This window comes from Polyodon spathula, unplaced genomic scaffold (genome assembly GCF_017654505.1).
Source record: "Polyodon spathula isolate WHYD16114869_AA unplaced genomic scaffold, ASM1765450v1 scaffolds_3835, whole genome shotgun sequence".
NCBI classification, from domain to species: domain Eukaryota; kingdom Metazoa; phylum Chordata; class Actinopteri; order Acipenseriformes; family Polyodontidae; genus Polyodon; species Polyodon spathula.
Window position 1 is genome coordinate 1 of NW_024475293.1, and position 14,341 is coordinate 14,341.

The 14,341-nt window shown below is 39.5% G+C and overlaps 1 protein-coding gene across 1 annotated transcript; it reads right to left on the minus strand.

The window, feature by feature from the left end:
* Positions 1 to 6,281: 6,281 nt before the first annotated feature.
* LOC121312358 (zinc-binding protein A33-like) lies at positions 6,282 to 14,201 on the minus strand. The gene is made up of 6 exons (XM_041244224.1): positions 13,604 to 14,201; positions 12,867 to 12,962; positions 10,278 to 10,511; positions 9,153 to 9,175; positions 8,190 to 8,338; positions 6,282 to 7,634 (listed from the first exon to the last, which is right to left on the minus strand). The coding sequence occupies exons 1-6, from the start codon at positions 14,165 to 14,167 to the stop codon at positions 7,105 to 7,107; spliced, it is 1,596 nt and encodes a 531-aa protein (XP_041100158.1). The 5' UTR covers positions 14,168 to 14,201; the 3' UTR covers positions 6,282 to 7,104.
* Positions 14,202 to 14,341: the final 140 nt, after the last annotated feature.

A 14,341-nucleotide genomic window follows, 5' to 3' on the forward strand; every position in this document is an offset into this window, starting at 1 on the left:
GGAGGGAAACAGTAGCTGTGGACTGGACCCTGCAGTGCTAAGCTGCCTTTGAGAAACTGAAGACTGCCTTGGTGAGTGTCCAGATATTTTTTAGCTTAGGCTGACTTTACACTGCCTTTTTGGATTTATACAGATGCCAGCTTGGGGGCAGTATGGGAGCAAGTAATCACCTACGCCAGCCGGAGTCTTCACATAGCCAAGCAGAGTGATCATAATTATAGTTCTTTTAAGTTAGAACTGCTAAAATGGGCCGTAACTGAGAAATACCTAAGATTCTTAGGGGGGGGGGGGGTTGATTTTACTGTGTTCATTAACAACAATCCCCTAGTCCACCTGGATACAGCTCGGTTGGGTGTGACCGAACAGCGGTGGGTGGCACAACTGGTTAATTTTAAGTTTGATTTCAAGTATAGACCAGGTATAAATCAGAATGCAGATGTTATTTCAGGGTTATCTGGAGAGTGGAAGCTCAGGTTGCCCTAGTGCAGATGGAGCCCCTAGAAGAGGAGATCCTAGACTGCTCCTGGAGAGAGTGGCAGGACCAGGCCATTTGATTGGTTTGGACTTAGTGTATGCAGAGGATTCTGCCTGAAACTTCTCTGGAGCGATGCACTACCCGAGGCCTGAAGACTCCTTCATGAGTGGAGTAAGTTGCATATTGAGGCGATCATGCTGGTGCGGAAGGAGATGGAAACAGGAAATGGAGGTGAGGACTTGAATCGTGGTCCCAAGAAACCAGGGTTGCAAAGTGTGGGAAAGATACCACGCAACCTGTGGCCAGTGCGAAGATTTTGTCTGTTCTAAAGACTGATTTTACCGGTACGAGCACCGGCACCAAGAGATGTATGGCTGAATGCCCCTGGAGCATCTGCAGTAAGTCACCACCAGAGATGAGAGCACCCCTTATTTGCATCGTAACATCCTATCCTATGGAAATCATTGCTATTGACTATTTGTCCTTGTATCGCTCTGGAGGTACTTGCCCTTACAAACTTGGTCATGGTGGATCTGTTTTTCCAGGTTTGCTTGGAATGTACCCACAAGAGATCAGACAGCTCAGACTAAAGTAACTGCCCTATGGACAACCGTAATCCAGCTGTTTGGTTGCCCAGAATGTATCCATTCTGATCAGGGTGCAGCATTAGTCAGTTGGTCCAGGGTCTAAGCAAGCTTTACGGGTTCTGAAAGTCGTACCCATGCTTACAATAACGCGTACATGAGTGCTGGACTGACTCCCTTTTATTAAATGTTGGAATGGGTCTATGGAGTGGTGGAAGAATTCACAGAAGCAACAGACAGGGATGAGGATTGGTATGATTTCCGGGCCAAAGACTCTCCATTGTGGCCAGGCGAACTGGTCCTGGTGAACTCCAGGCGACAGAGAAGGGGTAAGTGGCATCTTGTTTTGGACCCTTACCCCTTTGTGGTTATTGTGCCCCTAGGCCCAGGAAGCCTAGTATATAGGATACTGTTGGAGCACCTGGCTGTCACTGAGAAGACCATCCATCAAGTTAATCTCAAGACCTGCTCCTGGACCACGACTCCGCAAGAACCCCCACAAAGAGACCTTGAGACTCGAACCAGAACAGCTGGCACCAGGAGGAACTTTAATTATGAACCCATCTTTTATGCCTATACAGTTGCCTGTGCCTGTGCCCCCCAAGCACATGAGATACTGGGAGATTTAGAATCAGTGGGGGATTTTGGAGATATGCCCACATTGGAGGGAGAACCAGAGCCTGAGATCCAACCTGTAGAGCAGGTGAGGAGGTCCCAGAGAGCCAATAGCAGAGTAGCTCCTATTCGCTATAGGGATTAGCTGCCAATCCTTACGACAATTGACAAAGCAGGGGGAAATGTCACAGGTGACACACTTGTTTATTTTGTTTCACTGTCTAGTGTTTTGTTTTTTTGTTTTTCTATATTGCTTCGTGTGTTTCCTGCATGAGTGAATCTGCTGCACCGAAACCCTCTGAGCACAGAGCAAGACTGGTGATTGGGCAAGTGGTTAGAAAAGGGAGTATAGAAGAGGAGGATTCAGGAGGGTTTGAAGTAATACTAACTGGAGCTTTTGACCACAGATTGCTTTGGACATCAGGACTTTACTGGAGCTCGGGTACTGTAGCCAATTTGGATTTAGTTTTAGTTTGTTTTTTGTATCAGCACTGTTGCTTTTTATCTCCATTTTTCACTTATATTGGCTACGGTACCTCACTAATTTTGAACCACACCTAATGTTGGCTCTGTTCTGTATAGCTATCAGTAAGAAGACTCATGACTACAGTATTTTTGGTTTTAATGCAGGGTATTTATTAAATTCTGCTATCCCTTGGCTTACATTACAGCTTGTGCCAGGGTGAGCCTGTATACTTTTTTCTAGTTATTGCTCCATCATTCTTTTTTTTCTTTCACTTGCACTGGAGTCAGGAGGGTTGGCCTGAGGGGAATGCCTCCTGGAAGGCGAGGAAGAGAGGCAGTGATACAATTTAATTCCTTAAGCACAGGCTGTTCGGGCCCAGAGGAGGCCAGTTTGGGATTGATGGCCGAATCCTGTGAAGGTCATCAAGGGGAGTACAGTTTCTTTTTGTTCTTTTGAAAGTCTGTTTCTGGTTAGTTAGCTACAGAAGAGAAATTTACAAACAAATACTTGCCCTCCATTGAGTTGTTCCGTGTGCATTGTTTCAAGGCACTGCTGTGGCAGCCGACACTGGAAGTACTGACCGGTTACAGTATCCAAGGGTGCAGCGGCAATGCAGTCTTGTCTAGGCTATGAGAGAGGTGGAGACATGCAGGGGTCAAAGGGGAAATAAATAGCTGGGCTGCACTAGAGCGATTGTGATTTACTTACCTGTATTCCTTGTCCCTGAAAGCCGGTCTGTGTCCTTTCCCAGGTTTCCTGGCATTTTCCCCCACCAGGTTTGACGGTGTCGCCAGGAGACATTGCCTGATGGGTCTAGTGCCTCCCGGAGGATGTCTATGCCGGGTGGTGGAGTCTGTAGAGCTTGACGCTCCGTCTTTTTCTTTTGCAGCCTTTTTGGCAGCTAACTCTGCAGTGTATTTTTCTTGGACTTCTAGTTTTTTTTTTTTTTTTTTTTTTTTACACCCATGGGTGGCCCCCTCTCCCCTGGGGTGGGGGGGGCAAAAAATGGGGCCCTTTGTACTTTGTTCAATTTTTGTGTTTTTATGCCTCGTGTGCTTTTTAAAAATAAAAAAATAAAAATCAATCGTTTTTACCCCGTGGAGAGTTAATGAAGTTTGTTTGGATTTTAAACCATCCATTGTGACCCCCCTGGGGATAAAGGATTAGCTTTGCAAGACTGTTAATAGTTATATTTGGCCACAACATCCATGCCCTTTTAAAACACAAGGTGGCGATGCTGGCACGACAATTGCAAGTATTTTGTTATAATCAACTGTTTGGTTACTGCAGTCAACCTATCAGTGACATTCACTCTCCTCAATTCTGTCACTGCTTTGTTGCTACAAAGGTAGTACTAGGACTTTGGACATTAGTCAACATTTATAGACGTATGTTTAAGGGTCAGGGTGGTGGTGTGCTAATCTAAAGGGAAAGCCACTGGTTTGGTGGTGGCTCAATTGATACAATCCTTTATCACCTACAGTGTTGTCACTTCCACGCTTTTTTGTGCAGACTGTGGCCGAGACTACAATCCATCTTGCTCAAGTTCATGTCTTTGATTTGGGGGTAGCCAGCAGATGTATGGACAAATTCCCAGAGACCACTGTTATCGGTAATTTCTTTTACACCAGCTGGGAACAGGCAGCCAGTTAACCCTCTTGCTGAAAAAAGAAGCCTGTTTTACAGCACACTTTGCTGGTTCTAATGGGTGGGTGGAAACCCCATGGTTTTATCACTGAATGGAACATCTCTGCCAGCTGGTAACTAAATTTATTCATCTTCACTGTCTGCTTTCTGCAGTGCAGCTTCCATGTGGATTATTGATATTCTAAAGGAAATTTGGCTAGCACTGGATACTTGGTGATGAACCTGCCACCTCCATTTACCAACCTTGGCTTTTGGCTCAGTAGGGGTTAGGTTAAGGATTGCCACAGGTAATTGAACATTATGCATGATGTCTAATCTTTTTCACTCTCCATTTAATAAGAACATAGTGTACTTGGTGACAAAGTTAATGTTTTCAGTATAACTTCTCCCATTTTGGTATTGTGGAGCTGTATCCTTATGTTGGGCATCATGTCCCATCATGACTGCTAGATTTGACTGGCTGAAGTCCCTCTTTCAATGGCTGGTGTATTAAGAGTAATACACATGCAGAACTTGGTGTCTGGTTATTCTAAAGCACTTCTTTCTTGCGGACACCAGCTTCTACCCACAATCCCATCTGCCTCTGAGATTTCTACTTGGAAGCACGGTGTATCTGCAAGTGCAGCTTGTAAGCCCTCCTAACCCCAATGTAGTTCTGCTGCTCCACTACTGCATCGCCTATCCCCAGTCCTCTCAAGCTGCCTGGGTGATCATCTATGAAGGGCAAGTTCAAATATCCTGATGTCTCCATTTGTCTGGACAAAGCAACATGCCGGGGCTTTTTCTAGCAGCTACTGCCAGATATGATCAGTGACCAAATTGCTGACCTTTTTTTCTCTCCTTCTGAAATCAACCACTCGGATTTTCGACAAACACCTAAATAAATCTCTTTGCAAGTTGCTATAACAAATGCAAGCTTTTTAGATTTTTGCAGATACTAGAAGCATTAATCATTTTTCAAACCTTCTAAAAACAGGCAGTTCTTCCAAATTCTCCAATCACCTAGAAACAATCCAAGAGCCAGTGGCTTCAGAATAGAGGTCTGCTTGGGCCCAAATTTAAATCCTGAGCCTGGCACCAATTGAAATATTTGCATACCCCACCATCTCCACAAACATATTCCAAACATAGGCTATTAAAACACTATTAAAACTATTAAAATTAAGTACCTTCTGTGTACCTTCAAAGTGATCATATGGATGAGCCTATAACTGAGCATCTATCTTTTGCTATATAAATTACATCCTTTGGAATCTTTCATTTCTCTCCAAAAGGCAGGAAAATAATTCATCTGAAATATATATTTAAAAAAAATGGAACCATGTCAACTTCACAAGTGTTTGTGTCAATCTAAATGTAAGGCATGGTATGTTTCTAGTCACCACTTCAGTTTGTGGATCCATTTATATTAGAAATATGTTCTAAAAGGTTTTGATTAAGACATAATGTTTTAATGACACATTAAAATGCTTAGGGTAAAACATAATCACAGACATGCAGAAAGAAATTAAGTTCTTTCAAGTGATGCAAGGCAAGAGATGCCTACAGCATGTCAAACAAATACCCCCTTTTCATCATTTAGGCATGCTTTTATATACAGTTCTTAAAGCAAAGCATGTATAGCTGTAGAACAAACACAGAAGGGCTAATACTGTACTAGAAATAAAACTCAATGGCCACAGGAACACTATGAAAGACCCCGTAAAACATTACTGCACCATTGCTTCCCAATTACTTATATTCTAATTTAGGTAAACAATATCTATCTACAACAACATTACACTTGTATAGTATGTTTTACATTTAAAACCACCCAAAGACCTTAAGAAAAACAATAAAAAAAATCATGTCAAAATAAAAGTGCCAAGCTGTTCAGTAGTTAAGGTCAGGCATTGTTACATGCCAATGCAGATACGTAGGTCTTAAAGTGATATATAAACTAGGAGAGTCTTTGAATCGCAACTAGACGAGGAAGACCATTCCAGAGCTTTAGAGCATGGCAACTGAAGACTGTCTATGTGTTTATCTCAAAGCTTGCAAGCAGACCCTTATTTGAGGATCAAAGAGAGTGAGTGAGCTGGTTAGGTGTAGGTGGGGCTTGATCTCTAACGTAAGTTAAAAGCAGAATCTTAATTAATATGTGGATTGGTAGCCAGTGAAGAGACAGTTGCATGATAGGCTGACGCATGTCAATTGTTGTCAATAGCGGGTCATCCAGAATATGTATGAACTGCAATCTGTGTATGGAATCAGAAATCAAGATAATAAATAATGCATTACAATAGTAGAGTCTAAAAGTCATGAATGCATGAACCAACTTCTCAACATCTCACTCAGCTAGACAAGACCTAATCTTAGCAAGATTACAAAAATGGTAAACTGTGTTTGTCACAGCTTTAGTGTTGGTCTAAAATGTCATCAGTGTGACCAAAGACACTTCAAGATTTCTAACCTCATCTGCGTCAAAATAAAATCTAAAAATAAACATACCAGAGAAAAATGCATTATTTAATACAAAGTTATTCAGTCCATGTATTTCCATTTGACAGGCAGCATTTCCTGAAAAGAACAATTCAATATTATAATATTTCTGGTATACAAAATGTCCCAGTCTCACCTATAAATAACACATTTTTTTTCTCTTGTGCATTTCCATATTCATATCTAGTTATACAAAAGATAACTTATTTTATTAAAACAGGATCATTAGCACTTGTTAAAAGATAATTTGTGGACTTTGGTTTCAGCTATAGTCTTTGATTATTAAGAGCAGAATACTTTGATTGTATAGAGATAGACTAAAACAGGAAACAGTTGCTTCATTTTCTGTTTTTAATAAACTGAAAACTAAATCAAAGTAGAAAGGTGTTTCGGTTAACACAGATTAGGAACAAATTCGTCAAGTTAAATGTTGTACACTACACTGTTCACAACAGACAGAGTCTTAAACACATAGGTTCACAATATACTGTAAATGTATTAACATTGGTACCAACACAATTAAACAAAGCTATCATTTTAAACGCTGAATGTGTCATGTGAAAAATATCAGAATTGTAGGATAATAAAGATTGTAAAACCGAGACATAGTCAATAACAACATCACTGGCAAATAATGGCATTGTAATATCATGTCATCATTTTGCACTTTCAGACTTAGAAAAAAACGACACCTCAGGGACAATAAGAACTACAATGTCCTGAAGTATGACATTACTGCTGTTTTATTTTTGAATATTATCATAGTCAAATGCATTAGTACACATGCATTGCTTTATGCGCTTATGTTAATTCTAGTTTTTCAGATTACCGTTGAGCTAGAGAACTATTAAAGGTGCACCATTCCCTCCTTTGCTGTTACACGGGTTGAGCACAGCATGAACGGCTTCAGTGAATTTACTATAAAAAGAAAGTAAAAGAGTCATCTTTTCAGCATCATAAAAAGACAACACCCCCCCTGTGTAATCCAAATACACACCGACTCTTTCTAAATTGGAGTTCATGTTCAGTTTTATTGACCTATTATCATGCCATCCTGTGCAGTGGCCTCCGCTGCAATCCAGAGACCATGAAATGTTATTTCTCCCCAGCCAGGTTTTCCCTTTCCTGGGCAGTGAAGAATATGCAACTCCAATCTCCCAGTCTGTCTTGCTTTTTACAACCACTTCCCAGTAGTGCCTTCCAAAGTTGAACCCCTCACATCCCAACACGTACAAGGTGTCATCAAACCTCTTGGGATTGTACGGGGATTTCACAGGCTCATCTGTGTAGCGCACAATGGTTCCATTTTCTGATAAAATTAGATTTTCATTTGCAGTTCCAGGGTCCAAAGTGATAGTTGTTGCATCTATTGAGAAAAAGTAAAAAGTTGTGGTCAAGAGGTCCAATACACAGAAAAGTTCCATTTATAAAGCAATATTGTGAGTGAAGTACCTTAACATGAACCACATGTGGTGGTATACATATAAAAATAACTATTTAAAATAACTGATTATGCAAATGTCTGTTTTATTTATGAATTATATTCTGTAGAAAGGCCAATGCAGCACTCGATGTGCCCCCCCCCCTCCCCCCAAGCAGAAGTAAGTCTAAGTCTTGGGTGATCTTCTGTATGTTTTTAAGGAAGAAACAAAACCTGTATTTGGGAATGTAACAAGGATGATTGGAGATCCGGATAAAATCTTTTTTAATCTGTATGGGACACTGTCAGTGTCCACAAGGCCTGCTTTCTTATTAAAAGCAGAGCATACAGATGACTAAAGAATGAAAAAATACACTGAACAGATCCCAAGGACTATTATATATTTCAGTGTAAAGGAACCTGATTGCAGCTGCAGCTTTAAAATGGCTACAACCAGAACAATCCTGAAAAAAGTGAGCATTAAAATGATACAGTACTTACATGCCAAAAAAGCCTTCCTGACAGAGGCAGTCTGTTTTGTTAAACTGTCTGAAAGCTTAGTAATGGATTTAATTAAGGATGAAAGTTTTTCTTCGTCGATGACTGTTTCAGGAACAATTAGCTGTTGCTTCCTCAGTATGGAGTGCATTCTAAAAATAAAAGCGTGTTAGCATTTTCAAGAGACTAATTATTCTTGAATAAAGATCTCAGATAAAGCAGATGGGTGGTTTTCTGATCTACAATGAACTTTTTTTCATTTTAGAACCTGCAAAAAATCTGTGCAGTTAAGCACCAGACTCGCTGTACCATCAAACAAAAGAATGCTCCCAGAACAATTCCAATACTGAAGAATTGACATTTTAAATGAAAAACTGGACGTGTGCTATAAATAGGATTATAATTCATAATTCTGGTGTACAGAAGTCACCCTTAGAACATATGCACAACACTAATGATTAATAATATTATGAGTACAATGTTTGTTTTTTGTGATTTAAAATAAGCTAATATATGTTGCGTGCAGGGAGCCTCCGATTCTAAAATAAATAACTTGAACAGACAGAACGTCTCGTGCCCTCCTCCCCCTCCCCACTGAACAGCATGACATCTCTTCATGAGAGATTCTCTATATCAGGGGTTCCCAAACTGAGGACACAATCCCATGTGGGCCGCGCGAGCAAAGACATTCTATGTATTGTTTATATGTAATAATGAAAAGCAATAATAAAATAATAATGAAGAAAAAATTTGATTCAAATGAAAAAAAGAACAATTTAGATTGTTTATGTAGTGTTTTAGGTTTTGTCATTTTTCTTGAGTGCTAATAGCAGGGCAGCTCAAAATAGGTGGGCCTCGGGTAAAAAAAAAAAAAAAAAAGTTTAAGAACCCCTGCCCTACACCCAATGTGTTATCTTGCCCTGAAATAAATAAATAAAGAAATACATTTGAGCAACCAGCACTTACCTATATTCATTGCAGTTCACACTCTGAAAAAGAAAATTGATGATGCACTATTTATTATTTATCTGACATGCCTAGGACTGAGACATTTGTATCTATAATTCATTAAGAACTCTGCTGCTCGCATGGTGTTCTCTCTGTCTCTCTTCTCCCATGCTACTCCACTGGCTACTCCAATGGCTCCCAATCTCCGCTTGCATCCTTGAGCAGACTGCACCCAACTACCGCCAGACCCTCATCTCTCCCTACATGCCACCGGACCTCTCTGCTCCGCCTGCACAAGAAGACTGGCTGTACCTCCTCTACGCTCCCCTTTCTCCAGAGCCCGCTCCTCAACCCTCGTCCCTGCAGTGGTGGAACGACCTTCCTATGGATATCAGGACTGCCCAGTCCCTGACCTCCTTCCGGCACCTCCTCAAGACACACCTCTTCAGACAACACCTGGAAAAGTCAACTTTTCCTTTCTGGACAATATGGCACTCTGCCCTTAATGCCCTTTAACTTGCACTTATCTGCTCCCTATTTTACTGTATTTAATCCTGCACTTAACCCAATCTGTAGTATTTTGTATTTCACTTGCACTCGTATCTAACCCTGATGTAACTATCAACACTGTTATCTGCTCTTGAACTGCCCTGATATCAAATTGTGCTGAGTTTTGTATTTGCTCTTGTTCGTACTGAAGTCATTGCATTTTGTTTCATGCTCTTAATTGTACTGTAATTTTTTAGATGTATTTTGTGTGTACAACTGTAAATTGCCCTTGGTAAAGGCGTCTGCTAATAAATAAATAAATAAATAATAATAATAATAATAATAATAATATAACAGAGCTAGGCATAAGAGTTATATAACAGAATGATTTTATTATTCTTTTTATAGATTCCTCACCCCACCCCTAATACATGTGAAGAGCAATTCTAAATAGGATTGTAAAACAGCACCAGAAGTATTATCAGGATATAACATATTTAAATTAAATATATTGTTCAATGTTCTGCCCAGTATTCACTTGTGGCATGGTGAACAATAGCTAAGGAAAATACAGGTCTTGTGGTTTTAGGGAATTCTGAGAAGTTGTGTACTGAATGTCTACAGGAAAGCAACGAGAGGAAAAACATGGTTTACCTTGAGGAACCTTAAAGTGTCAGTCTGGTTTAAAAGGTGGTGAATCTGTTGGAGAACTCCTTCCACATCATCTAGCTCCTCCACCTGTTCATTGGTCTGGGATTCGATTTGTGAAATGGCAACCTGCCTTTCAGACTCAATGAACTGTAGAGCCTGTAGTTCATCTTCTTCAATGAGAGCTTTTATCTGTTTATAATGATTAACTGCTTTTTCATGGAAAGCTGAATATGCATCCTGTAAAAAACAGTAATCCACATCAAGCTGGCATGACCAGTTTAATAGGTTCCAGAAGTATCTTACAGTCTTATACCTAACTGTGGAACAAAACCATGGCAAACTATACAGCAATTTCATTGCTCTGGCTCATCCCAAAACCAGGAGACTGCTGACTGAAACATTTACATTTGGTACTGCAGTGAGTCACTATGATGATACCATTATTTGGATGGCAGTGCAAGCACTGTATTTGTTACTCAATGTATCTGAAGACAATCTGTAATGCACGGTTGGGGCTTTGATGATACTGTAAGTAAGCTAGAAATCAGAAAAAAAAAAAAAAAAATTTTTCAGCATTTTGTACTTGTAGGATTAAGAGAACCTGGTTTACCTTTTATTTTACTGTACAATGTTCACCATAAGAACACTTTTCATTTGAGTTGTGCTATGGTACTGTTCATACACAAAACATAATGTACTAAAGACTATGATAAGGTCTATGTCAGTAACAGTGTATAATAGATAAACTGCATAAAGCAAAGAGAGTTGTAAATATAAATTGTGAAGGACAGAGAGAGAATAACACTTTTGCAGAACCCTAGTGATAATTCACAGCAATGACATATCACCTACATGACATCACCATGTTTTCCCCTTCACATTTTAATGAAAACTGCCAGTGCATACAGTTCAGTAACGTTTGGATATATCCATTAACCTCAGAAAGGTGTGGATGGTATCAAACAAGACACATTATTATCATCTGTAATTCTAATCCCTAAAAATAAAAACCTTTGGGACATGGGGGTTAAAAAGGAATAATTAATCAGATACATTCATGTTAGTATACAGGGCCATTCTTAGGGATGGGAATTTTAAATGTTTAAAACATATAAACTCCAAAGAAGTGCTTAAATGTTGAATAATATGCTAGACATAATCGGTCACGTGACAAATTTCACCAAATGCATATTCTGAATGTATTGATTTTAGTAATTTATCATCATATACAGTCAGTCTCATATACACACATATCAGACTGCTGTGGAGCCAGAGTAAGGACAGGTATTATAAAAAGGAAGGGGTTTGGCAATTGCCTCCAAGTAGCTTTTCTAATTGGTGCAACAGAAAGATTGACACTGGGGAGGGTTTTATTCTCAGTCGATCTTGCCCTTCATTGGTGCACTCTGTTTTTCATGTTGTAGTGGGCGTGGTATGGTATCAACTCCACCGTGTAATAAAGTTAATGACAAGAGTTTTTTTTTCTGAAGTTTTTATATATTTTTAATAAAATGGCATCTCTAAACAAAGGAACGAACCGAAGCCACGGGGCCAGCACAGGGTCATCTCAATAGTGCGGTACTATGGGGTGCCAAACAGGCAATATATTAACTTTGGGATATATATACATCAATGTTTGAAATATATGGATTTGATATATATATATATATATATATATATATATATATATATATATATATATATATATATATATATATATATATATATATTAATTCTATTGATTGCTTAGTATTATATGCAGGACGACCACTATAAGATTGTTATCTTTATTAAAAATGTGCACAGATTAATCTACCGGTTAATCAACTAATGCCCATAAATTAACTGATCAAAAATTTGAATCGAGTGACAGCCCTAATTTGAATATATACTTTGGTGTTTACGTGTTTTTACTTTGTAGTTATGTCTTTGCAATGTTAAAACATCATTTGCTTATTTAGGGTTTCTTTGCTTATAAAATACTAACCAGCGCTATCCATTCTGTGCCAACTCAACCAAAACATAATATGCCCCCCACCCACAATTTTGACATGAAATTATATACAAGGCTGGCAGAGAATTCTTTTAAGTTTTAGGGTCATAGATATCTGTATACCCATTTGTCAACCCAGTTTGAAATTTCCAATTCAAAAGTTTTCTTAACCTTTTAAATCCTCTTACTGATCAGAAGGACTGAACAGGCAACAATCATTTCTCCATGTCAAACCAATTGCCTTTTCTCACCAGCTGAACCTAAGCAAACTGATATCAAGTCTTTGAGGTCCAGCCTGGCTAGCCTCCACCTGGCCTCGTGGGTGCCTGACCAGCAGGGGTTGCTGAAGTGTGATGTGATAAATTATCCCCAGACAATTTTCCTCCCAAACCCATTGGGTTCTTAGCCATAAAACAACCTTGTTCTCCACATGGTAGAGATTTAAGCTGGCAGGTCACTGTGCCGCCAAACCAGCTCAGAATATTTTACACCTTTTAACATGGGCCTGTATGAACTAAACATGGAAAACATTGAGCAGGAGCTCTTGGCTGAGAGGTATGGATTGGCCTTACAGTAAAACAAACAAAAAAGTTGCTTACCTGTGAATGAGAGTGTATTTCTCGAAGCTGTTTTATTGTATCCTTTATTTTAATCTTCTTTGTATTAAGGTCCTGTAATTTCTCAACAAGGGAATCCTGGTAAAGAAGACATTTGACACTGTCAATGGGATGTGAAGTTGGTTTTATAGGCTGTTTTAAGTGAGAGGGAAGCTCCAATTGCCACTGTCCCTGTTCTACCCGCTCTGTAGATAGGGAGGCCTTCAACTTTCAGTGTCATGAACAGAGCAATTTACACAAACATTTATAAATAAAATAAAAAGTGAAGACATTTTAGCAACACCACCAGAGGTATCAGTTAACTGACGTATGGATAAGGGGGTGGTGCATCAAATGTTAGGAGAACTTTTTCTGAACCAAAGCATTTTAGTTGGATAAAAGTATGATATTAGCCAGGAAGTAGAACATTTATATTGGAATAGTATGCATAGGTGATAGTGCATTTAAAACTTGAAGTATAAATTCAAGGTTACCAAGGCAACAGCACAAATAAAAGCTTGATGTTTATTTGGTAATAAAATAACAATCCTCCAACTGAATAGCACTGTGGTCCATTCAAGGCTTTACTTGGCTTTATCAGTCACACATGAGCTTATGATTTGTCTGTAAAGTGATTCTGCTCATAGTAAAAGCCTGGAATTGTTTGAAACCACTAATATTCAACATCCCTATCCCCAATTGTATTCAAACCTCTGCCCTCTTTATTCAAACCTCCTTACCTCTGCTTCTTTTTTTGCTTCCTCTATGGTACACACTGTGTGCTGTTTGTGCTGGCCCACGATACAGCAGAGCATGCAAATGCAAGTGCGATGCTCTCTACAGAAGATCTTTAGGATTTCCTTGTGCTCGGGACACTTTCTCAAGGACATTGCCTCTGCAGGCTCCACCAGGTCGTGTTCTTTCAGGTACATCTTCTCGCTGTGGGGACGGAGGTGGGTCATGCAGAAGAAGGCTTCACACTGAAGGCAGCTCATCACGGCGGGGGCCTCTTCTTCCAGACAATAATCACAGATAATGCCTTTCTGCTTACACCTTGCATGCTGCTGCACCTTCTCAGACAGCTCTCCATTCTTCACTAGTCTTGGCTTCACCTCAAACTCAACATGGCATTCGGGACAACTGTACTTGTCAGCCGCTGTTTTGTGCTTCAGATGATCCTGAATGCATTTGAGGCAGAAACTGTGCGAGCAATTAAGCGAAACTGGATATGTAAATACCTGAAGGCACATAAAACAAGTTAATTCATCTTTAAAGATATTGACAGATTTCATAAAACCAGCCATCGCAAGCAAAGGCACTCTTCTTGACAGGTCTCACTTGTAAGAGAATAAATCAGTCTGTATAATATTTCTTTCCTGACTTGTTGACAGATGCTGTTTAACCTGCATAAATAATAAATTCAAGTTTTAATCACTTATGAGAAAAATGACCCATCACTGTGGACTTAGGTTTCAAGC